Source organism: Macrobrachium rosenbergii, chromosome 4 (genome assembly GCF_040412425.1).
Source record: "Macrobrachium rosenbergii isolate ZJJX-2024 chromosome 4, ASM4041242v1, whole genome shotgun sequence".
NCBI lineage: Eukaryota > Metazoa > Arthropoda > Malacostraca > Decapoda > Palaemonidae > Macrobrachium > Macrobrachium rosenbergii.
In genome coordinates, this window is record NC_089744.1 from 32,975,981 (window position 1) to 33,001,040 (window position 25,060).

Here is a 25,060-nt window from a genome sequence, read left to right on the forward strand (position 1 = left end):
ACGAAAAGAAAACGGGACGGGTTGTAACTGTATGAAAGATAATGTGCATGGCTGAATATGTAGGGAGGACTGGATTATTTTCACCTACAGCTGTAAGCCATACAGTACGTACGTATAAGTGTAACTATAAAATGTTTAAGATGACTTGGAAATTATATTAATAGTATCATTTCAAAGATTAATACAGTAATAATAAGGTAATAGTTTAATGTATATTTGATGTAGGCTGGTATTTTTAGGCATACAGTACTTTGGTGTTTGACCTTTCATGGTAGACAGGTACAAATATACTTAGTATTAAATTTTTTGAAATGTGCATATGTTTTTTTTAATTTTTGTCTCTCTCTTTTTGTGAATTACATACAGTACTGTATACGTAAATACCAATGGTTCCCCCCGAAAAGAAAACGGGACAGCTTATAACTGTATGAAAGAAAATGTGTGTGGGGCTGAATACGTAGGGGGGACTGGATTATTTTCACCTACAGCTGTAAGCCATACAGTACGTGCGTATAAATGTAATGATAAAATGTTTAAGATGGCTTGGAAATTATATTAATAGTATCATTTCAAAGATTAATACAGTAATTAAGGTAATAGTTTAATGTATATTTGATGTAGGCTGGTATTTTTAGGAATACTTTGGTGTTTGACCATTCATGGTAGACAGGTATAAGCATTTTTAGAGGGGCGTTGTAAGCATTCGCGGATTTGACCTATTCACGGGGGTGTGTGGGACGCATCCCCGCGAATATGGGGCTTCACTGTACTAAGTAATTACATAGCTAATATCTACCTTACGTGGCAACTTTTTTTTAATTTAGTGGTGGCGCTTCTTTTGTTTACATGTAGGTGGCAGTCCTGTCCACTACCGGGAGATAGCCGAAACAACCTGGCTGCCATCTTCAATTTGTCTATACCCTCATGTCAATAAGAGGGAAGGAGGACGGGATCTGATTCTGTAATTACTTGGTATATATAAAACTTAATTTTATTATGAAAATGTCATATTCATATAAGTAACTTTCCAAGTAATTACTGTACACAGCTGAATCTCAACTGAATAGAGGTGGGATACGTGGACATGGTCTACTCCAAAACATTAAAGCATGATAATGAATTTGAAATAGAAAGATTCTGCCAGCATTATAAGCAATGGTTGTTTTTTCTTTACCCGGTAAGAGAGCTACTACAGGTGAATACTGCCTCTGGTTGGTGCTCATCTTAACCCATAGTGGCATGGCTGTTGAGCCATGGGGTGCCTTTACTTGAGTGGGAGCTTTGTAGCGGAGGATATGCCTAATGGCTAACACAGCATACAATAAGATGCCCTTGCCCTGGGTGTAGTACCAACATGAAAAATCCAGACAACACTGTCACCTACTCTGAAAAATTTGTTAAAAACCACAACCTATCCACTAAGACTGGTGTATACCGCAGATACCTTGTAACACTAGGCTCCCCAGAACTCAAAAACCTACTTCATGACGAAAGGATAGTAGGAGAAAAAGAGTGCTTCCTATAATTCTTCACCCAATACCATGCCAGCCACCGATAATGGACCCAAGGTACTGCAGTTGTTAAACACGGTTTCTATTTCCTTCAAGTACTGTAGTGAGAAGCAAAAATAGACCTGCACCTCCAGTACATAGACTGGATAATGGAGGTCAAGGATATGTTATGTCTAAAAGCTATGGAAGCAGACAACTCCCTGATATCGTGCACTCCGACTTTAAGGCAGGAACAGAAGGTCCAAGGAGAAACTACAAGATGGTCTGGGACTGCTCGGAATCTGCTTATAATGCTTGACCGGCAGTGGGTCTGAGCGCCTATCATGGTCTGCAGAAGGGCACTTAAGGGGCTGGGAAGAGCCCAGAAACCATTTTTGGGGTTTCATGTCCACACAATACAGTAGTCATCTGAAGAGCTGGAGGACAACTGATGTATTTCCTTGGACAAACCTTTCCTGTGGCTGTCTCCTGACACCTGGGAGTGTACAACAGGTGTGGCTCAGGGGGCGACTACCCATGGGCAAACCCCATTGGCCTCCCTTGAACTTCTGGTAAGTCTTTTCCCAGATTTGGGGGAGCAGGACAGGGACCTCGGTCTAGGAGAACTGACGGGATGGATAGCCACCTCCTCCACTTGCACTGCACTATCACTTTCCACTTTCTCTATAATCACTGAAGAGAAGCCCCCAACTTAGCAACAGTACTCACTACTAAATTAAGCTTCTTATCAAACCTAGACTTGAGACTGGCGATGGCATTAGGACTGGAAGCCTGGAAGCCAGGCAAGGGAGGAGGAGGTTGTACAGTAGGAGGGCAAGGATCAGGAGAAAAAGCAGGAATAGGAGTAGAAGGGCGAGTAACAGAGCTAACCTCTAAACTAGCTTTTGGTGTAGTCTTTAAACTCTGAGAGCATTTTTCAACTCTAGAAGTATTTTTCCTCTTTCTTATCTCTCTCTCTTATTTAAATAGATTCAAGTAACTTCCACTGTTTAACCTCCCAAGTTGAACACTCTCTACAGGTCTTATCAACATTACACTCTTGCCCCCTACACTTAGCACAGACAGTGCGCGAATCGTAAAAAGATTTAGTTAGCCTAGTCTTGCAGCCTAACTCGCTGCAGTACAGAATGTTAGCATTACTAGTTAGATATAATCTTAAGTAATTAACTGAAAATTAGTACAAACTGCAAAAATAAACTGCCTGGACACTGTCTAGAATAAATGTTAAACAAAAAAATAAAAATTGTACTTCACTAAACACGAATGAAACATGGGAAAATCCAAAAAAGTCGCTGCGAAATGGCGCATTGTTTACACACCAGCCAGCAGAAACAAAATGAAGATAGCGGCCATGTTGTTTCGTCTTTCTCCCAGTAGTGGGTTGGACTGTCACCTACATGTACACAAAAAAAGCTCTGCTGCTAAATTAAAAAAAAGTTGCTGCGCGAGGTAGATCCCATTGCGAGTTTTTGTCAGAGAGGACCTTCATCAGGTGAGGTCCACTACTGCAAAGTGGAATGTGGACCCTGAATATAGCCACTGGTTGAGACTGTGCAATGCACAATGGCAAGTCTGGCCTCTGTGCCTCAGGCCTGCAGAGTTGATGGGAGCTAAAACTACAACTAAACATGATCCCTAAAGAGTTACCACCTACCTAACAGAGTTGCTGTGGCATCTCACACCCAAAACAACAACACCAATTTTTTCCTGAAAAAAGGTGGTTATAGATCAGCTCAGGGTAGCTTTCTCCAATAAGGAGTAATGGCTCTGCAAAATAAGTCCAACATTATTTACTCGCATTAACTTCATTTGCTCCTACCTAAGAGAAACAAAGCAATAACAACTAAGCACAATACTGCAGTCAAAACAAAGTAGAGTATGATATTACCATGTACAAACTCCAATACATAAGGTTCCTTACTTACCAAGGATGGGGTTGATAGTGAAAACCTATACTTGTTTGTAACACAAAAGGGGAAGACTAGTAGGTATCTCACCTGCTGCAACTATAGGTGCTAGTGTACAGCAGTCCCTGCTGGATAAAGATGGCTCTCAAGCAGCTGGAAGAGAACACAGAGTACACCTCCACTGTGCTGACAAGACTTGACAGTCTAGAGAGAGGTGCTAAAGACAACTAACCAATGTAATTGTTGCTCTGACAACATGTTTTCATCAACAAAAGGGGACAATCCTCTGGAGAGAATGCATGGTGTGCATCCAGGAATAAGGATTAAGAAAACCATGGCTTCTAAGATCTAGGAACCCAAGGATCTTAAACATTCAAAATAGGTTCATACGCTGCTTCCTAAATGGTCAAGATGGGATGTATAAATCCCTACAGCCCTGACAGGGCATCAAAGAAGCTCCTTTCCCGGAGTCAGAGTCTCTAAGGCTGGGATAGAGACAACTCTTGGAAGAGCTTTGGTCTTGAAATCATCTTAGCATGAAAGGATGCATTAAAAGAAGTTCTGCTCCAGTATGTGAACACCCTACTAATGAATAAATAGCATGTAACCCAATTACTTTTCTGGCTGAAGCCACTGCCCCATGAAGGAGTGTTTTTAAAGAGCCTCGGGGCAGGCCTCTCTCACAAGTAGAAAGGAGGGCCACTAAGGAGTCTTCAGCCAAAGACTAGTTTCCATAAAAGCAGCTTAACATAACCTTCAGCAATCCAGCTAAAAAGCGTCCACAGTTTCACCTAAGTCAGCATGATTATAGCCTTGATGTAGGAAATAAACAATCCTTTATCATTACTCAAGAAGTGCAGACATTGTTACTCTTGTTAACGTTGGTGTGCATACAAGGACTGCCTCTGGACTTGCATCGTAATCTATACAGCTCCAGCAATACTGAACATGAAATTAGTATAATTTCCTCTTGTCATAGGGAGCGAGTCCCTAGATGACTAATAAAAGCCTCTGGAGCTCAGAAGCTAGACGACAGTTCCATGCAGTTAGTTGAAGCATTTCAATATTTCCATAAGGCTTCCCCTTCCCCACCTGAAAAATGGAAGGACTGAGAACCAATACCTCTTCAGCCACCAAAGCATGACAGAAACATGGTGGAGTTCCCGGTAGTCCTCAACCCTAAAGTACCCCCTTCAACAGCGGTAACATAGGGAAGGTATACACGAACAGGTTTGTCCAAACCTGAATCCCAATGTCTACTGCCCATGCTTGAGGGTCTGGAATTGGGAGACAATGATTCAGCTTGGCAGCAAAGAGATCAATGAGGAGTTGCCAAACACCGTTCTAAATGTCAAGCAACCTATAGGGAAAGATCAATCGCGGGAGAGTACCTGTCCCGGATGACTTAACATGTCCACCAATCATTCAGTCAACCAGGAAACAACTGAGGCATATGCACCACATTCCTCTCCACTGTCTAGCGGTTAAAGTTCTGATGATGGCAACAAAGGTTCCAAATTTATGCCTCCTGCCTTCTAATATAAGCTAGAGAAGGCACGCCCAAGGAGACAGAAATTAGTACTCAAATCCCTTCTGGCTAGCCAACAACTACTTGAAGTAGTCACCTTAAAGTGACTGGTTCCCGATAACCATAGCGCCATCCTTGCCTGAGGCAACTGCATACAGTGGGCCTGCGAGAAGCACTACTAAGCACAACAACCAATGAAGGAAAAGGACCCGTCCTTGGCTCTACGGCTAAAATTCATGGTCTGGCCAAGTCTCTCGCCATGCCAACGCAACTGAAGTAGTAACATCCAAAGTCAAGTACTCTGAACTAACTTCTCCACAGTAAACAAGTGGTTTAGATGATACAACAAGCATTAGAGGCATGCACCCTGCCGAGGAGAATTCTCTAAAGATTAACAACCAACTATCTACTTGAGCTTGAGTTGGAAAACCTTGAAAAGAACAGAATCAATCACCATGCCCAGGCAGGTCAATCTTTGCGTAGGTTCCGGAAAACATACATGAAGGGGATATTACCCCACCAGACACTTGGGGCAAGGAACTGAGCCCAAAACAAAGCGCTCGATACTGATATGCCTTTCCCTCAAAAACAGTGAGTAGGCACTTCAGAAAGTTGGTGAATGGGGGCATGAGAGTATGCATCGTTCATGTATCTGTAAACATCCATGTATTTTCTCCATGGAAGTTAAAGACTGTGGAGGTTGACAACCTGGAAAAAAGGGGAATAGTAGGTCACAATGGTTGAGCTTGTACATATCTAGGACCATCATCCGAACTCCTATGCCTGGCACTAGGAATAGCTGAGTAAAAAAGGCCAGCAAGGTAGCCGTTACTTCCTCTAATGCTCCCTTCTCTAAGGAGAAAAAAAAAAAAAAAAAAAAAAAAAAACTTCCTGACCAACATCTGTCTCTTCTCTAAGATGCTCTGTATGACTAAAAGGTTATGACTTAAAGGTTGAAGAGGCAGTGAATTCCTAAAAGGAATGCAAAAAACCTTCTAAAGAACTTCCTTTACCAGGGAGTCTAAAACAATTAACATGAGTTTCCCTACTTGAGTTAAGAGGTCCAATCTGGAACTACCAGTACATGATGGCTTGATGAGCTCATCATATTAAGAAATCTTGATATAGTGGAGGAAATGCACAATCCCCTTGGGTAGATGAAAACTGGATCCTTGCTGCCAAAAAGGACACCTCTTCCCTCCTGAGCCCAGAAGGAAGACTAGGAAAGGCGGTAGAATTGCCAAAGTGCATTTATAGAAAGAGAAAGAAGAGGAGACTTCCCTCAGTGGACTGGGAAAGGAGGAGAAAAATACTATAACATTCCTCGCGTATCAGCAGCATTAGTTAACAGCGTTTTGGTTTTATGACGCTTGGCTAACAATGCCATTAACCAGATTTTCAACAAGGGTAAGCGGTTCTTCGGCATTGTTAAGCAGTTAATGGTGCCGCTAAGGTTTATTGGCACTTACAACCTTGTAAATGCAATTTACTACCATAATTATTGTGATTTTTGGTTACTGGTGCTCAGCCAGGGACGGAAGGTTTTAGAGGATTCTGAGACAATGACACACCCACTTCATTACTTTTCTTAAAACTGCTATATAAAATCTCTAAACACTTAACCATTTAGTTTGGGAGAACATACTTGTCCCTTAATTTGCTGCATAATAAATGTCTTTTCTGGTCTTGCCATAAAACTCTGGTACTATTTACTATATAAGCACTGCAATGTCTGAGCCATGTTAAATAATTATAATTAATAACAATAACAATAACAATAATATACCTATGCTTAAACTGAGAACACTCCATAAAAAGCAAGGGCTGTCTTCTGTAACCTAAGCCAAAACAAGTAACAGATTTATAACAAATTCTTAACTTGGCAAAATGCAATATGTTACATTGTCATATTTGAACCAACAAATAATTACTAAAGCCTTATGGGCATGGTACTAAGGCAAATCTATAGCTGACCAAAATCACAAATCATAAGCGGATAAGCAATAAGGAACTTTCTAACTAATAAGCTTCTCTGCCTAACGCTGAGTATCCATGATGGGTCCAAGGTGGTGTGCAAGAACTTGTGGGCAATGTCCAGTAACCAGAGGTAAAGGTGGTTTGGCATCAGACCCCTGGCATCAAAGCCTGCAGTGCTGAAGTTTCAAGCTAACTGGGTAAAAGATTACTGAATTGTACACCCATTTGATCATCTCACAGAGCCAAAATGAAACAGTATTCTTGGAACTCTTCTAGTGCCTGCTGGTACTAACAAAAACATTGGAAATTATACCCAAGGTACTGAGTTCTCTTCAAATAATACCCCAAAACTCTCACTGGGCACAAAACCAAGACAATTTCATATCTCTACTCAAGAACTCAAAGGTTTTGAGTTTTCAACACAAGCTTGGGAGCAAACAATCCAACCTAGCTCCTCCACCTACTCCTCTTGCTTCACTCAACTGTCACCACTTAACTACCTTGTTAACAAGCTTCAGCAACCAATCCAAATGTCACTAAAAATGATCCTAAATAAAAGACAAAGGGAGGTTTGTATTTTCAAAGGAACAAAACCCATTCACCATTTATTAGTGCATTTTTGGGGTTCTCTCTCTCTCAGTTTTATAATCATTAAATACAGTGCATATAAATATACTGCACCATACTTCTACCTCAAAGGAAGGAATATAGAACATAGTTAAAAACAAATACAGGTTCACCATTACTTATCTGAACCCTTGGGGCCAGTTGTATTTTGGTTTTTGGATTCTTTCAGATTTAAGACAGAAGTTTCTTTCCCCCGGTGTCTCTGGGGTGAGTTTCAATTTCAGCAGATTATACTAAGCTAGGCTTACTGTGCCTGTAGATTCCAATGATAATACATATTACATCTAAGTTAGCATCTGACTAATTAATAGGCCAAAAAGAAACTTTCAATAGCCTGACTGTAAACAGTAATACAATTAATAAAGCTTACCAATCTTATGGCTTGTCTAATACCTAATTACAGTACAGTACTATTTCATATAATTAACTACCACTTACTTTTTCATGCAAAACCACTAGCATAAACAATAGCAAACAGTGACATATACAACTGAATCGATAAACTGCAGTCTGACAATGTTAATTGCCACAAATATTGTATGTTTATTAAGCGTAGTGTTACAGTTATCGACTTATTAAAAACTTGCTATTTCTCATAATTCTCAATGGTAACTTCCATAAGCAAAAATAGTAATTTCTATTCATCCTTCAAGCAATGGAGAAGAAGGTCTTAACAAAGTACTGTATAGCATTAAAAAGTTTTGGAATGGGCAAAAACAATGTCCAACACTGGCAAAATCACACCTTTATTAAATTTTAAATTTACTGTATTTAAAAAGGTAAGCAGTCTTTTTATCCAGCTTTGATAATTTGCAAACAAAAAATTACCTCCCAATTACATTTCATTTACCACTAACGTCAATAATGTCAGTAAAATGTGAAACTTAATTTTGAGAATGCTGCCATTGCAGGATGCAATGGTGCATAATAGAAAAGCATACTGTATTTCATAATTCACAATGTATTCTATACAGTAATATATTACAATGATACATGTAATATACCATAACTGGATACTGTGAGCAAAATTTACATTTTTAATGAATTTGTATTTTTCATAACTTACAAACCTGAGATCTTTACGTAGGGGAAAACCTCTATGTGCTAGCTGAATGATATTTTACTGAAAATATAATTATTTTAAATACAACTATACTACTGTCTTTGAATTTTGCTGATGGATACAGTTGGTGTAACAGACTACGTGGGGCCAACAGTTTTCACACACATGCACAATTTTGTATGTCATGTATGATGCAATTCCCTAAAATTAGATAAAAAATTACAGAAAGTTGCATGTTACGAGAGTATGCTGTATATGACAATTGCATGAATTTTCACACTAAGTGGGACTATACACAGCATTACATTACATCAATCTGATGGCATTATGACAATACTGCCTCCAAAAAATAGGATTTTAGTTTTTAGAGCCTCTCAGCTTTCAGAATTTCAGATAAGGGAGGGTAACCTATACTGCAAGAGTGGAAGAGATCACCAAGTACATTTAAACATGCTTTTGGAATTAGGACAAAAATATCAGAATATCAGAACATGCTCATCCATCACACCATTTACTACTTGGGCTGGTTTCCATAACAATCAATTTTGCTACATCATTCAAAGAATAAAAAGACCTACAACTAAAACTCCCTAGTACCAGTTCACTACAGTAATACCAAGAAAAGTATGTAAAACTTACCAGCCACTGAAAGGGTCTTCAGCTTAAATTCCTTTCCATAACATACTACAAAACATTTTGATCTATCTTCTCTTCGTGCTTCATCTGGCCATTTCTCAAAATCTTTTGAATTCTTCCCAGGCCGGACTTCTTTAATGTCAAAAAGTGATGCTGGAAATGACATATAAAGATTAAGATTACAATATAAAGTAGCAATTATCAAAATTAATAAGTAAACTTGTACAAAAATATTACAAATCATGATTCTGAGTTCTTCTGACGAGGTAAGCAAAAGAGGACCTAAGTAAATTCTGAAAATAATTCTGAGGTTATGAATGATAAGGTGTCATATGGTGAAGTACTGTATTCAATATGTTTGCTATTAAGACACAACAGAGAATGGTTGTGAGCTGGCACAATCCTCATTCAACAACAGCTTTCTTATTCATCACATTATACATCGAAGACAAGAGGGAAAAGTTTATTTGAATTTTATAGTGAATGAAGAACTGAGTTTATTATCACTTGGTTTCAGACCAGAATAAAAACCACCCATTTTACAGTAACATACTGTATTTGCTTTATGATAATGACATACCATTTTTGCAAGGTACCATAGCCTTATAAAATCTGGTTAACAAATAAAAAACATGCAAAATCTTTACCCTCACCATTAGATTAGCAAAAATCTAAATTTTTTAAAGTAAATTGTATTTTTCCTAACTATACAAACCTGAGGTCCTTTACATTAGAATTACTTTCAGCGAAGCTGGAAACGGGCATTGAACTTTCAAACAAGGCGGGAGTCCCACCTGCCTGGATGTAAGCACTCCAATTTGCCTTTTGGCCCAGGTATCAGATTGAGGGGTGGCATGTGGTGGGCATGAAATGTAATGTAAAGGACCTCAGGTTTGTATAGTTACGGAAAATGATATTTTAATGATAAAATAAAGTTTGTTCATACTTACCTGGCAGATATATATATAGCTGTATTCTCCGAAGGTCCGACAGAATTTCAAATTTCGCGGCACACGCAGTGGCCGGTCAGGTGGTTAGTACCCATTCCCGCCGCTGGGAGGCGGGTATCAGGAACCATTCCCATTTTCTATTCAGATTTTCTAACGCCACTGTCTCCTGAGGGGAGGAGGGAGGGCAATATAAATATATATATCTGCCAGGTAAGTATGAACAAACTTTATTTTATCATTAAAATATCATTTTGTTCATGAGACTTACCTGCCAGATATATATATAGCTGAATACCACCTTTGGAGGGGGTAGAGACAGCCAAGAATTAGGAAAAACCAATTATTGGTAAAATTATTTTGGTTCCTTATCTGATAGCGTAGCTGACTGAGTGGTTACTGTCACTCTAGTCTGCTTCTGCTTTACTAGAGACCCCAGCGAGGTAGTGACCTATATAGCTGGCGACTTCTAGATGATCTGTCAACGGGGCGTGACCACAATGTGACTAGATCATAGCCCATACAAAGAGGACAAAAGAGCATTACTAACCACCTAACCAACACCTAAAGCGTTAGTTTGCAAAGGATTGGGAAGACTGCCTCCAGTAGTCGACCCAACAACCACATAAAAACACAATTAAAAAGGGGATAGGATCAGAGTTACCCCTGTCCCCAAGGTTGCTGAAGCAGCAATGTATGGTCCCAGCGAAAAGCAATTTCGTATGCTACCTAAACATCTTGCCAAGAGTGTGAGGCAAACACCGAATTGACTTCGCCAAAATGTGGCACTGAAAATGTCACTGAGTACCATATTTTCTTGAACGCCATGGAGGTAGCAACTGCCCTCACCTCGTGAGCGTTAACTCTCAACAACTTGAAGTTGGAGTCGTCACAACAGAGTGTGCATCCTTAATGACATTCCCTAATGAAGAATGCCAGTGCATTCTTCGACATAGGTTTAACTGGTTGCCTCACAGAACACCATAAAACATCCAATGGACCACGAGTGTCCTGTGTTCTTTTAAGGTAGTACTTGAGAGCTCTAACTGGACATAGAACTCCCTCAGGTTCCTGTCCAATAAGGTCTGCTAAACCTTTAATTTCAAAGTGTCTAGGCCAAGGGTTAGAAGACCTATCATTCTTAGCCAAGAACTTAGGGCTTAAAGAATAGACAGCATTGTGTTCCTTGAAGCCCACATGACGGCTGATAGCCTCGAACTTCTCTCACTCTCGCCGCCAGAGCAGTGAGGAATGCTGTCTTTCGAGTAACATCCTTAAGAGATGCAGAGTGGAGAGGCTCAAAAGGACTAAACATCAAAAACTTGAGCATTACGTCCAAGTTCCAAGCAGGGGAAATCAGCTGAGGAACCTTGGACGTCTTGAAAGAGCTCGTAAGATCGTGGAGGTCCTTATTGTCAGACAAAGCTAATCCTCTGTGTCTGAATACAATCGAAAGCATGCTCCGATAACACTTGATAGTCGGAACTGCTATATCGAGTTTTCTCTTAAGTAAAGGAGAAAATCAGCAACCTGGCTCACAGTGATAGAGGAAGAGGAAAAGCCCTTCTTTCTACACCAACCTTTGAAGGTTGCTCACTTCGCTAGATATATCCTTTAGATGAAGAACTTCTGGCTCTAGCGATGGCCCGTGCCACCTGGCCAGAAAAACCCCTTCGCTCTGACCAAGTTTCGATAGTCTGAAAGCAGTCAGGTTCAGAGCGGGGAGATTCAAAGATATCTCGTGAAGTGGGTTTGTATGAGCAGGTCTGCTCTCATAGGAAGGGTCCTCGAACGTCTACCAACCAGAAGAGAAACTCCGAGAACCAGTGGTTCAAGGCCAAAACGTGGGGATGAGAGTCATCCTCGTCCCTTGTGAGGCCGCGAACTTGCGTATGACTTCTCCCAGAATTTAGAACGGGGAAAAGGCGTAAACATCTATTCCCGTCCAATCCCAGGGAAGAGCAACTATCGCAACTGCCCCAGGGTCGAGTACAGATGAGCTTTATAGAGGGAGCCTCGCTGTTCTTGAGGTCGTGAAAATATCCACAAGATGGCGACCCCAAAATTTCCAAAAATCTTGGCAAACCTCCTGATGAAGGGTCCATTCCTTCGGCAGGAGTTGATGGCGCCAACAGAGCAGGTCTGCTCGAACATTTTCGACCCCTGCAACAAAACTTGTGAGAATCAAAATGTTGCGAGCATAGGCTCAAAGAATAATCTCTCTTGCAAGGCTGAACAGGAACAAGTAGTATTGTCCGAGTTTGCTAGAACTACACGATTGCAAACTTGGACCTCAAGAATTGGAGAGCTAAAAGATAGCCGCCAAATCTTTGAAGTTGATGTGCCAGGACACCTGTTCCCTCTCCAGGTTCCTAACACTTCCTCTCCCTCTAGTGTTGCCCCCCAACCTGTTGACGACCCGTCGGAAAAACAACACTAGGTTGGGGTTCAGAAGCTTGAGGAGATCCTTTCTGCAATTCCGTTGGATCGAGCCACCACCACAGATCCTCTTTATATAAGGAAGAATTCTCAATTCCTCTTTCAAGTCTTCCTTGCTTTGTCAGTTCTCCAACAAAAGAACTGAAGAGGCCTGAGATGCAGACTCCCAGAAAACAAACTTCTCCAGCGAGGAAATGGTCCCCAGCAGACTCATTCCTTCCTTCACCTAGCATGTTTCCTTTTCCAAGAAGGCCAAAACTTTTCCAGTACATAGAAGTTGCCGTTCTTGCGACGGAGACGCTATAAAAGCCGCTGAATACATCTGAATTCCCAGACACAATGGACAGTGAGGGGATCAGCTGCGACTTTTCCACAGACCAGAAGTCCCAGGGACTTCACGAGTTGCAGAGTCAACTGAAGGTCCTCCAGATACCTTCGCCCACGACAATCGAAACAACCAGTCGTCCAAGTAGAGTGAGATCCTGACGTGCGACAGATGCAACTGCATCGCAACGTTTTCCCAGGAGATGTAAACACCCTCGAGCAAAATGTGACGCCAACAGCATCTGGTGTTCCCAGGCGGTCAACCATCCAAGTACTGACCAGACCCAACGTTGCTTAACTTCGCTGATCGGAGAAGCGGTGTTTTCAACGTGGGTATGGCCGTTGTGCAGAGTCCAAAGCAGAGAGCCCTGAACTGGTACGTCTAGTCCCCCAAGACAACCTGAGATACTTCATCGAACGTGGATGAATTGGGGCGTGAAGATAAGTATCTTGGAGATCCAAAGATACCATCCAATCCCTGGGATGAAGGGCTCCTAGTATTGACTGCGAGGTCTCCATCTTGAACTTTTCCTTCCGGACCAAGTTGTTCGACCTGTTGACGTCCAAGACGGGTCTCCAGCCTACTGAAAGTTTCGGGACTAGAAACAATCTGTAGTAAAATCCCGGGAACTGCGAGTCCAAGACCTGTTCCACTGCTCTCGCTCGAACATCTGTTCGAGCAGGTCAAACAATTTTCTGTTTGACAGGAAGGCAGTTGGGAAACAAAAAACAAAGGAGGAGGAGACAGGAAGGGAATCAAGTAACCTCTCTCTAACAGTAGGAGGGACCAAACGTCTGCCCCTCACTCTTTCCAGGCTTGTGCAAAAAGAAGCCTGGTTGCAAAGGGAGTCTGGAGATGAAAGGAGTCACTTGCTACCTCTCTTGGAAGTGACATTCCTTCGGGAAAAAACTCTCTCGTGGTGCGGGTCTCGTGTTGTTTCCCCATGGAAGCCCCTTTGTTATGCAAACATTTAGCTTTGTTTACTTTTTGTAACTGAGATCGGTGCAAGCGTTATGAAGGAGATGCAGTTTGAATGTCGATAACTTTAGTTTTGAGAAAAACGATATTTTTTGCTTCTCTGTGTATTTATTTGCTTGTTGTTACACAGTTTGATGTTTTTATGACATAATGAAAAGCCAAAAAATAGACCTGCAAAGTAATATAACTTCGCTAAATGAAGCTAAATGAAGCGAAAGTGTCAAAACAATGCTGAAGTTTTAAAAGTGACGTTGACTTTAGTCAAGCTCTGAGCTGCTACTGACTGACTACCACTGACTGCCCTGCGGCATTCCTGTCTTCGCTGATGCGTACTATGTCCACAGGGTTGCCATAGATCGCATTAGATATTATTTCATAGCTAAAAGGAAATTACCACCGATATACTGACAATATCATTACATTATATGAAAAATGTAATTTGACTATGATAGGTTACTGTTTTGTTTAAAACTTCTAACTGTGGCGAACTTTTAAATAAAACTTTCTGAGAAGATAGTCAGGATATGTATGATGCCATATATAAAATATCCCAGAAAATTTTATTTCCGATTTTTTCGTCAAACGCTCCTTAAGACAAAGACAACTGCGAAGGTGGAGAGAGAGGAGCCGAAGGTTGAAAAGTCTCAGGAAACAGATCCTTAAGAAAAAGCCAGAGTCTGATAATCAGAGGAAGAAGAAGACGAAAGATGTTTCTCTTCATACAAAGGCTGTGACGAAAGAGGATGTTCTTCCCCAGCTGGTGGGTCTTGAGTGAGTGGTGAAAGTAGTTCCGATTCGCGATACGTCAGAGCTGGAACTCAGAAGCGAACGAAGAAGTCGTCAACTAGAGTACGTATAGTAAACATAAAAAAAAATGTGGAACGCTTCACGATTAGCGTGTCATCCTTGCGCAAGAGCCATGCTAATCTTCTCTGTATCGTTCCAATTAGTATATGTACTGCCGAAGCAAGTACTGGCTAAATTAAGAAGGACATCAGATGTTGAAGCGGGTAGTTGTGCGACATGATGAACAACTGGAGCGGCGTCAACACAAGACTTGAAGCTATACGGCGGCGAGTCGCAGAGCGTCATGGCGTGACGCGCGAGAGGCTCCGTGGCAAGTACCAGAAGAGAGTCACAGCGTGGTGGCGCGGCGTCATGGCTAGGCGCGCGCCCGGCGTCAAGGTGAGGAGCGCGTGAAGCGTGAGAAGCGCGACGAAGAGCAAGACACGCGCTCCTGGCGCGAGACAAGAGAAAAGGCCAACACCTCAAAATCGGGAAGACGAATAGGAAGCCACTAAACACTCTCTCTAGACGACAGACGAGAAGCCCCAAAACATCTAGCAGACGAGGAAGACGAAGCAGGAGACGAAGGTGAAAGTCTGTACCTCTTAACAGGCAGATACGAATCTTGAAAGGTTCATGAGAGCATCCAGCTGTTGTTGCAAACCCAACAAAATCTTACGCGTTGGAGAAGCCACTCTCTCGGGAGAAGGGCTGAACCTGAGAGAAGGAAAGGGGCGAGAGACGTATACTTCCTTCCACAGGGGAAGAAGCTCAGCCCTTGCCTTAGCGCGACAGGGGGTCGAGTAGAGCGTCATCATTCGAAAAACACTTTATTCTCTTCTGCAGAGGAATATCCACGCAACTTTCGGGAAGAGTACAAACGTCTAGAGGAAGAGGACGTGAAGCGTCCTCTCCTCTAAGCTTCTCTTAAGAGGGCGAGAGTCCAACCGAGAGCTCCAACCCCGAGGCGGGGGAGGACGTGTCGGAGGACGAGAAGCAATCCTTCAGGATGCGTGCCTGAGCACGATCCCTGGCAGCCTGGGTAGCGTCATCAGGACCTGCCGAAGGGACGCCAGATCGGTGGGAAGCCCCGTAACCCTCATGCGGCTTTCGACATGCCCCCTCCCTGGTCCTGGGAGTTCGACAGAGGTCCAGGCCTAGAGGCATTATAGGGCCGATCTGACGCCCCTCCACAACACTAGGGGCACTAGCACTAACACTTTGCGTTTGAATTGCATTCACTTTAGTTTCAAGAGCACGCATTGACTCCAACACGAGAGCCAGGGAATTACCTTCTGCAGCAACAAACTACAGGGTTAGTAATAAATTTACTACAGGGTTACTAGTAGGAGAAAACCTGACTGTCCATCTAAGGATGCACTCTAGGAGGAAGATTTCCTCAGCCTATCACGCTCCAATTTAAGCATATAGGCTTCATATTTCTTCCACTCACCCTCAGACAATCCCACACATTCATTACCGATTATCATAGAGCATTGAACACCCTTACATATCATACATAAAGTGTGAGGAACTATCAAAGTCTTCGATAGCCTCACCTTACATTCACCCAAGCTACAGACTCGATAGCTAGAGGTAAGACATCTTAATTATAAGAAAAGTCAAAAGCAAAATCAAAAACGGTCCACAAAGAGCGTATGCCAAGTCACAGATCCAGTCGAATACCAAAAAACAACCAAAATACTTAAGTGACAACAAATTTCGAAATCCAAATGGCGGAGGAACTGACAACAGGTGTTGACAGTCCGGCGACAGAGAAAATCTGAATAGAAAATGGGAATGGTTCCTGATACCGCCTCCCAGCGGCGGGAATGGGTACTAACCACCTGACCGGCCACTGCGTGTGCCGCGAAATTTGAAATTCTGTCGGACCTTGGAGAATACAGCTATATATATATCTGGCAGGTAAGTCTCATGAACAAAATACAATTTACTGTTTTGTAAATGCAATTTACCTGTCAGATATAAACCGTCGGTCCTTTGCACCAGGAAGACTCACTGGTTGGAGGGAGGAATCTAAGAGAGTCTCTATGAACTGACTGGAGTTCGCAACACCTTGTGTTCCCTTCCTGGTCGATAGAGCGAGGAAGGGAAAACTGCCTCTGACAAAATGATCGGCTTGTAAAAAACACGAAATCATCAGACTTCTGGATCCCTTTGCATGAATGAGGAAACGTCAAGCAAAGTAGGCTATGAAGAACCCTGACAGTCGGTGACATCAAGGCAAATACAAGCATTGGGTTTGTCTTATTGTTGTAATTCCTTCCTCCACTTGCTAGATGAAAGAGCGGGGTTGCTTCTAAGATCCTGAAAGGAAATAGAACGGAAGCTCTAGTTGAGTGCTTACCTGCATCAACTGCCAGATCCAGCATGTAACGGCATGTCCACTCCCTGCCTGTAGGAAGAGTCGAGATGAAGAGAAGGAAGAGAGGACAGTCAATCCACATTCATTCTCCCAATCACAACTGTGCATCTTAGGCGAGACGCAATGTGTCCTGTTAAGAGGAGCCGGGTAATCTACGCAACTTGTTGAGCAGCCATCACAAGACCCAAGGAAAAAGTGTCCAAGGACTTGTGGGCAACATCCCAAAGGTAGATGGAAGTGAAGGAGCTGTTGGGACCACAACCCCGCCTTCAAAACCTGCGGGAACGACAGGTTCTTTGAAGAAAAAAACAGGGACGGAAGAATGTTTGCGGAGGAATGGGCTCTCGGATGAAGTTCTGACACCAGTTTCTGTCTTCTCCAGCAGCAGCATGTGCAAAAGAGATCGTGTTCTTGGACATTTCTTTCTTGGTCGAGCCAGAGCTAACAAAGAGTGCTCAACACTCAGGCTGGAGATGGCGAGTCCTCTTCAGGTAGCGCCACAGCACTCTTAACAGGACACAGTAGCATCTCGTCTGGGTCATTACCAACAAAGTCCTCTAAGGAGGGGATCGTGAAGGACACGAAATCGAGCGACACTGATCCCCATCCCCTCGAGTGTTTAACATCAAAGGAAAGTCCGTGAAGTTCACCAACATTCTTCACCGATGCCAGGGCAACCACGGTGTATACCAAACCTACGAACCTTGGTATGTACCTGAACGGCGACAGCGAGTGCTCCGAGAAATACAAGAACTCCACCATCACCGCCTACACCAGGAGGGCCCTTACCCACTATTCGTTGTGGACCGACACTCACCGTGAAATGGAACGGGTCTCCCAGGTATTAGTTAATAACGGTCATCCCAACAGGAGTATCCAGGCCGCCTACAGAAGTACAATGGAGAAGTGGTATAACCAAGAGGAGAGACGAGATACACCTGAGATGATCACCCTCTTCTAAAAACGGAATTACCACTCACGATATAAGGAGGATGAACGGGCCCTGAAAAATATCATTAAGGACAACGTCGCCCCCACCGACAACAGCAAGAAGATCCAACTGGTTATCTTCTACAGGAGCAAGAAGACATGCAGTCTGCGATGAACAACATCCCTGCCCCTCCCCAAGATCCCATGAAGAGGACGAATGTCATAGGAAGCACGTGCCCTTTCGAGGATGCCCGGAACTTACATCAGCATGACATCCATGCGCCTCTCAAACAGATCTCCTGCCATGCCCAGGAGGGAACCATCTTTAATCACTGTAAGACTGCCCACAACCAGAGAATCCGCCACAGCGACATTGTCCGACATTTCGACATTACTGACAGCGCCCCCGACCTCCGTCGTCTTCGCATCCTAGAGGCGCTCGACATAGGGAAGGAAAAACCAAGCCTTAACGTGACTCAGGGGACCTTCCTTCTCCCTACAGGCGTCAGGAAAACCGAGGACAACGGGGCAAGACCCTCATCCCAACCTACGCCACTTGAGGACGAACTACAGAGCACTGAGGGTGATCGCCTAGTGAGATCTCACCTTGAGGATGACCTGCAAGATCAGCATAAGTAGGAAGGAAGTAGTGATGCCCCTTATACCAAGACCACCAAGAGACAAAGCCTGTTGGATGTGACGTCATGACGTCGACCCACAAGTCTGACCAGTCTTTCTCTCTCGAGCTTCCTTCCCATACATGCCAAAGCGAGGTTTTCTTAGTGGTTCCGTTGTTTTATTTGTAAATTGGACCGTAAAACTTGCATGGCATAATGAAGTAGCGTGCCACGGATATATCTTGTGTTTTAATGGACGAACTTACTATGGTAAGTAAGTAAACTTAACACTAAGTTCACTGCAACAAGTGTTTGACTTTTGCCTCTCGATAATATTATGATAACTAGCACTTAATAATCCCGCGGATTCCAGTGCTTGGCTTCAAGCCTAATTTTCATATTCCATTCCATTTCACATTAGGATAACTTTTGACTGCAATATAAAATCTGTATTCATCACACTAAAACCAGTGCTACACCATATCGGGAGCACAAACAAACATACAGTTAGGTTTGTCTGGTAAGGTAACATGAGTTAGGCCTGTGCAAGTATAGCCTACACCCAGGTTTAGCCTAAGAATTCTGTAGCCAGAAAAAGGGATTTAGGTAGGTGTTGTGAGCAGCAAGGTAAAGTGCAATATAAAGAAATACTGGTTTAGCTTAGATTGAATTTTAGTAGGAATTCATATACACTAGACTTAACACAGAACTCCCAATGTAGTGTATGTCCAGGCAACTCCTAGTATAGCCTATTTCCAGACAACTCCCAGTGTAGCCTATGTCCAGACAACTCCAGTGTAGTGTAGCCTATGTCCAGACAACTCCCAGTGTAGTGTAGCCTATGTCCAGACAACTCCCAGAGTAGCCTATGTCTAGACAACTCCCAGAGTAGCCTATGTACAGACAACTCCCAGAGTAGCCTATGTCCAGACAACTCCCAGAGTAGGACTTAGCAGGAGCTTTGGAAATGGCACAGACATAGAAGTTATAGGTTCATCACAAGTGGATGTACAGTATAGTGATCAGGAAGAGGCAAGTTAGCATTGCCAGTAGTCAAGGTAATGGGACAAACCTTATTGGACCTAGTTTGGTTAAGATGAATAAAATTAGACTGGCCTATTATTCTAGGGTTACAGGTACAAAACAGAAGGGATGTCAGTAACTAATGAGACCCCTAACCTCATGGCATTACTGTGTTTTAATGCTCATACCTATACATTTTTACAAATTTTAAAGAAATCTTTACTCTTCCACAGGTAAGAGTTGAGTACAGATTTATGAAAAGCATTCTGTACAATCACATACCTTACCTACAGTGAAGGCTAACTGCACAGTACTGTTTATTGATGTTTTCTGAACGTCACTTAGGAGATTTAAAGATTCCTACAGAGGTTCATGATACGAATATCACTGAGTAGAACTGAATAACTTGCAGAGAGCTGACATTGCTGAGTGATAAAACCTGCAATAGCATTGCTGTTATAAAATTAGTGATTTCATTTTTGGCAATAATTTTAGATGATCAGTCGAACATCTGCTTGTGCTGAAATTCATATTTGTCTTCTTTGTTTTGTAATTGTTCCCCTCAAAGTTATAGACTCTTGAGAGATAAGAAATTCCTAATATTGCTGAGATACTCTACCATCAGGAGTATCTCCAAAGTTTACCCCAGCGTCACAACAAAATGACTCATTTTCTGATGTACATTAAGCATAAATGTAAGTCATTACTAAATGACAAAACAGTGGTACTGAGGTGGATGAAACTCACTTGAAACCATATTTTGATTATAAAGTGGAAATTCTGTACACTTGCTGAGATGTAGGCTACCAGGAGTCAGACCTTGGCCAGAAAGATACAAATAAAACAATGAAGTTCCCACGGTTCTCCTTTGATGAAAATCATATTTTAGAAAATGAAATTCATTATGTACCATTCAGCTCTGGAAAAACTTCATGAGATAGAAGATGGTTTACCCTTGAAACATTATTATAAACTGTCATGAAAAGCATTCTCCTCACCCACCTTTGAGAAAAAGTGTTTATTTAGCTTTACAAATATTCAATGAGTATCTCATTCAAGCTTTACTAACTCTTGGAAAAAACACTGTTTCCCTTTTTATTCAGAAGTTGCAGATTTATGTAATTTTTTTTACATTACATTTGATGGCCAATAATGAATGTAAAATCCCCATATAAATGTCAAAGGTTAAATAATAAATGAGTTGTACGGGAAAAATTGCAAAATTAATAGTATTGGTTTCTAACATTTTATTGAATAATTATTTTTCCCAAGAAAAACTACAGTATATTGTAACAAAAAGTTGAATAAAAAGAGAAAGTTAAAAACTTCAACTACCAAATAATAGCTGTATGTAAAAGACAATAATTAAGGTATTTCATTCACATATAGTGGAGTAAACCAATGCACTGCTGTCTTGTAATTTGATGTTAACACATGTATAAACATTTTTATTGGACGATGATAAAATGTTTGTACTGAGGTATATACTATAATGTAACAGTAAATAAATTCTTTTGTTCAGTATTTTTATATTAATCTCTTAACCTGTGTTTTGAGTTAATATTATTTGAGTGAGACACAAATTAGTGTAGACAAAAAAATTAGTAAATTACTATAACTGGCAAGCAACAACTTGTCTATTTTGGTGATGTTTTGTTTACATTTCTTTCAAACACTTAGTCAGTGCTAGCGACTCAGACTACCCTTGCTTTGTCACAATAATCGAACAGGCCTTGCCTCTTGGTGGTCTTGCTTAAACACACACTGAGGGCGGAATTCAAGAAGGGAAGTCTCTTACGTCTCGATCAATAAAGCAGCCAAGATATTATGTCCCAAACTATAAAAAAGTCAAAGGGGCGCCTTCTGAGTATCTACATAATGGGCTACTGGAAGAGAAGCATTACCACAAGGTTACACTTCTCTGAAGCCCTTGGTACGTCAAACTTCTGGAAGACACAGAGAAGGGAACAATGGCTCTGCAAGGTTATCACAAATCATGGGTTTGCATTAATAAACATCAAACACACATAAACATAAACCTTGAGAAAGATCCCACCGGGATAATAAGAGCTTAACGACAGTCAGGCAGAGAGAAAAAAGTCGTCAGCTTCCTTTGATGATGACCAAAATCAAACTGGAATGTTTACATCCGGGCAAAGGGGTATTCCCCGCCTACCTGGAGAGTTACTGCCTAACCACCTTGCAAAAGAGTTTAACGGCCGTTTCAGCCTCGCTGAAAGTAATTCTTAATGTAAAGGACCAATGGTTTGTATATTGTGGAGAACAAAAATACTTTTATCACTGTCATTTGCTTTTTTTTACCAGAAGATGGAGAAAAGAGATGGAGGAAAAGAAGTTGGTCTATTGTACTTTGGTCTCTCTCACTGCTTGATTATACGTTGATTCATCCTCTGAAATTTAAAAATAGCAGCCGAATATTGTCATATCAGTATTAAGTGCTAACCCCATCACCAAACTGAATTATCGTAAGGCAAATTATTGTAACTTAAGCACTACCTGTATATACAATAAAAAGGGATGAAATAAGTTTCAACTTAGTCAGTCAGAGCAAAGGAAGACATCTTAACTTGACCAAGGCCAACTGTCAATATCCAATTCCAGCTTATGCTGAGAAATATTCCCACATTAAAGGCTCTTGGCTTTGTAAACTTTTATTGGGTTTAGTTCATACTATAGATTATATTGTTCTTATTTCTGTAGAGTCCAAAGATTTTACTTGCTTAGTAAATGTTCATAATGACTGAATAATGCTGGCTAAGATTTTGTGGTAACCCACTTTATATAATATCCACACTTTGAACATAACTGCAACCTCCTTGGGCCTATTAGTGCTAATGAACAAGGCATTTCTACACTTCCAAATGAAGCCATAACAGCAGGTCCATTGCAGCACAGATCTCCACTTTGCAGCTGCTAAAGAAAAGTGAGAGTTACAGTCAAGAGAACAGCGGGTTTCCGCCAATCCTTACCTTCCCACCACAAATCAACTACCTTGACAACAAGCTTTCAAGCACTGATTCCAGCTAGGAAGACTCCTGAATGTTAACAATGGTTCATACTCTATTACAACCAACTGACAATTGTGTTTGACTTTGTGCCACAGAAATCAACATGCAAGGCACTCAACACAATGAGGCATCCATGAAAAACCGTATCATGATGTGCAAAGGAAAAGGTTATCTTTGTGGATGTCAAAAATTCATTTGAAGGAGCAAAGACAAGCAATTTGACAGGCCTTAGAAAAACAGAGGGTACGGAAATGCCTCATTAGTCATGCAAGAATACTAGGCAGTCCCCGGTTATAGGAGGGCTCAGTTATCAGTGATCTGGTTTTTCAGCGCTTGTCTAGTGACGAAGATTGGCGATTTTTGGCGCCGACAATCAGCTACTGGCGCCGATATGTACCTAGCAGAGGCGCCAATAACTGAAAATCGTGATTTTCACTGATCATCATGCCGTCAGAACGGAACCCTGCTCATAACCGGGGACTGCCTGTATATCATAACACTAGAGTTAGTGAAGACAGTAGCAGGAACAGTAAATCAAAAGAATGGGAAAAATCAATACTGTAGTAGGTAGAGTCTATTACTGTTTATCATAATAATATAGGAAGTCTCAAAACAGTGTAAGGGAGGCCCATTGGGGCTGCTAAAACAGATGACTTGTCTTAAATGCAGAATCATAGGAAGAGATCATAAAGTGTATAAGAGTTTAAAATCAATGCGAGATGTCATATAATAAAATAGTATAAAATATCTTACTCATAATTTCTGAAGTTCCAGCTGATCCAACCCATATTATGTGACCTGTCTCGAGGCGTATCTTCAGCTGACCACTCTCTGGTCGGTGGCGGTGTGTGAAGCGTTTCACAGCTTTGCCAGACTCAAGTTGCTGAGCTTTTAGCGCATCCTCCTCAAACAACACATCAGTCATGCGCGACATCTTGGAATGTGTGGATTCTGCTTAGCATGTGCATTCAGCTCTGTGGAAAATAAACCTCACTGAAAGACAGAATTATAATGTAATGTTTTCATGAATTGACAATGACTACAGACTAGCTGATACATATATTCTAATAACTGAATAAAATAAAAATAAAAATAGTAAAGGTGTTTACAAAATGGAAGTAATACTTAGGTATTTCATATAACTATCCGAATAGTGTTATTCTCTATCTAACTGTGATATCATACCATGAAACACTACCCGAATGACATAACATTGAAAATAAGTCTGAGAATCTATTGCAAAATTAGTTTTTAAACTCTTGAACAAGGTGGTTAGGCAGTAACTACCATCAGGTAGGTGGATGTAAACATTCCAGTTTGCCTTTTGGCCCAGGTTTCAGATTGAGGGGTGGCATGAGTTGGGCATAAAAATGTAATGTAAAGGACCTCAGGTTTGTATAGTTAGGAAAAATCACAATTCTTAAGAGTAAATTGCATTTTTCCTAACTATAAACATAGAGTCCTTTACAAAGGAATTACTCAGCCGTGAAGCTGGAAAAATTAAACTCTTGAACAAGGTGGGGACAAGTAACTACTGTCAGGTAGGGGGAATAACCATTTGACTGTCGGATGTAAACATTCCAGTTTGTTTTCGGCCCAGGTTCAGATTCAGGGCATAGCATGAGGCCGGGTATAAAATGAGACATAGGGACCTCAGGTTTAACAGTTAGGAAAAATACAATTTACTTTCAAAAATTGTGATTTATTAAGATGATACAAAAATCCTTTCATTCATTAAGACTCACTGGTTGGAGGGAGGAATCTGGTAAGTCTCCTGAACTGACTGGAATTCTGCACACCTGGGCTACTCCTCCTGGTCAACAAGAGCGAGGATAGTAGGCTCTGGCCTCTGACATATTGATCGGAGTGTAGGAACTGCAAGATCAAATGTCAGAACTGGACCTTTTCGCATGAGTGAAAACATAACTCATTGAAATAAGTTTAGGAAGAATCTAAGAGTCAGGGGCAGTAAGGAAAAGCTGAGATAGGGTTCTCTTATTGCCAGTCTCTCCTTCCTCCCTTGCTTTGGAAGGAGCAATCATTGCTTCTATGATTCTAGAAGAAAAATATTTGATATTAGTCTTACTGCATCAGATGCCAGATCCAGCAAATATTGGTTTGAGTCCTATTCTCATCCCAAAGGAGGAGAAGTAGAAGGACAGGGAAGGGGGAGGAGGAAAGAGGCCAGTCACTCTTAAAGTCCTTGTCATTTTTCCTAAATACCAAACCTTAGGCCTTTACATTAGTCCTCTTGAAGCAGCCAGGTAAGAAAAACAACTTGTTAGCAGCCACCAAGGGCCAAGGAAAATAGGTTCCAGGGGCCTGTGGGGATACCCGCCTGCCCGGAAGAA

At 41.6% G+C, this 25,060-nt stretch overlaps 1 protein-coding gene, 1 non-coding gene and 1 pseudogene across 6 annotated transcripts in view; all 3 read right to left on the reverse strand.

The window, feature by feature from the left end:
* The window catches only part of sl (small wing phospholipase C gamma 1), a 271,971-nt gene that overhangs the window by 227,401 nt on the left and 19,510 nt on the right, over positions 1-25,060 (reverse strand). For all 5 annotated transcript variants that reach the window (XM_067093297.1, XM_067093291.1, XM_067093306.1 and 2 more), the window contains exons 2-3: positions 23,463-23,683; positions 9,253-9,402 (exon numbers count right to left, since the gene is read on the reverse strand). In XM_067093297.1, coding sequence (XP_066949398.1) covers positions 9,253-9,402; positions 23,463-23,643 — 331 coding nt within the window. In that variant the 5' untranslated portion in view covers positions 23,644-23,683. The remainder of the gene's footprint in view (positions 1-9,252; positions 9,403-23,462; positions 23,684-25,060) is intronic.
* Positions 13,190-13,306, reverse strand: LOC136838381 (5S ribosomal RNA; annotated as a pseudogene).
* LOC136838396 (U6 spliceosomal RNA) lies at positions 14,809-14,912 on the reverse strand. Its single transcript, XR_010852976.1, has one exon. It is a non-coding gene; the product is annotated as a U6 spliceosomal RNA (small nuclear RNA).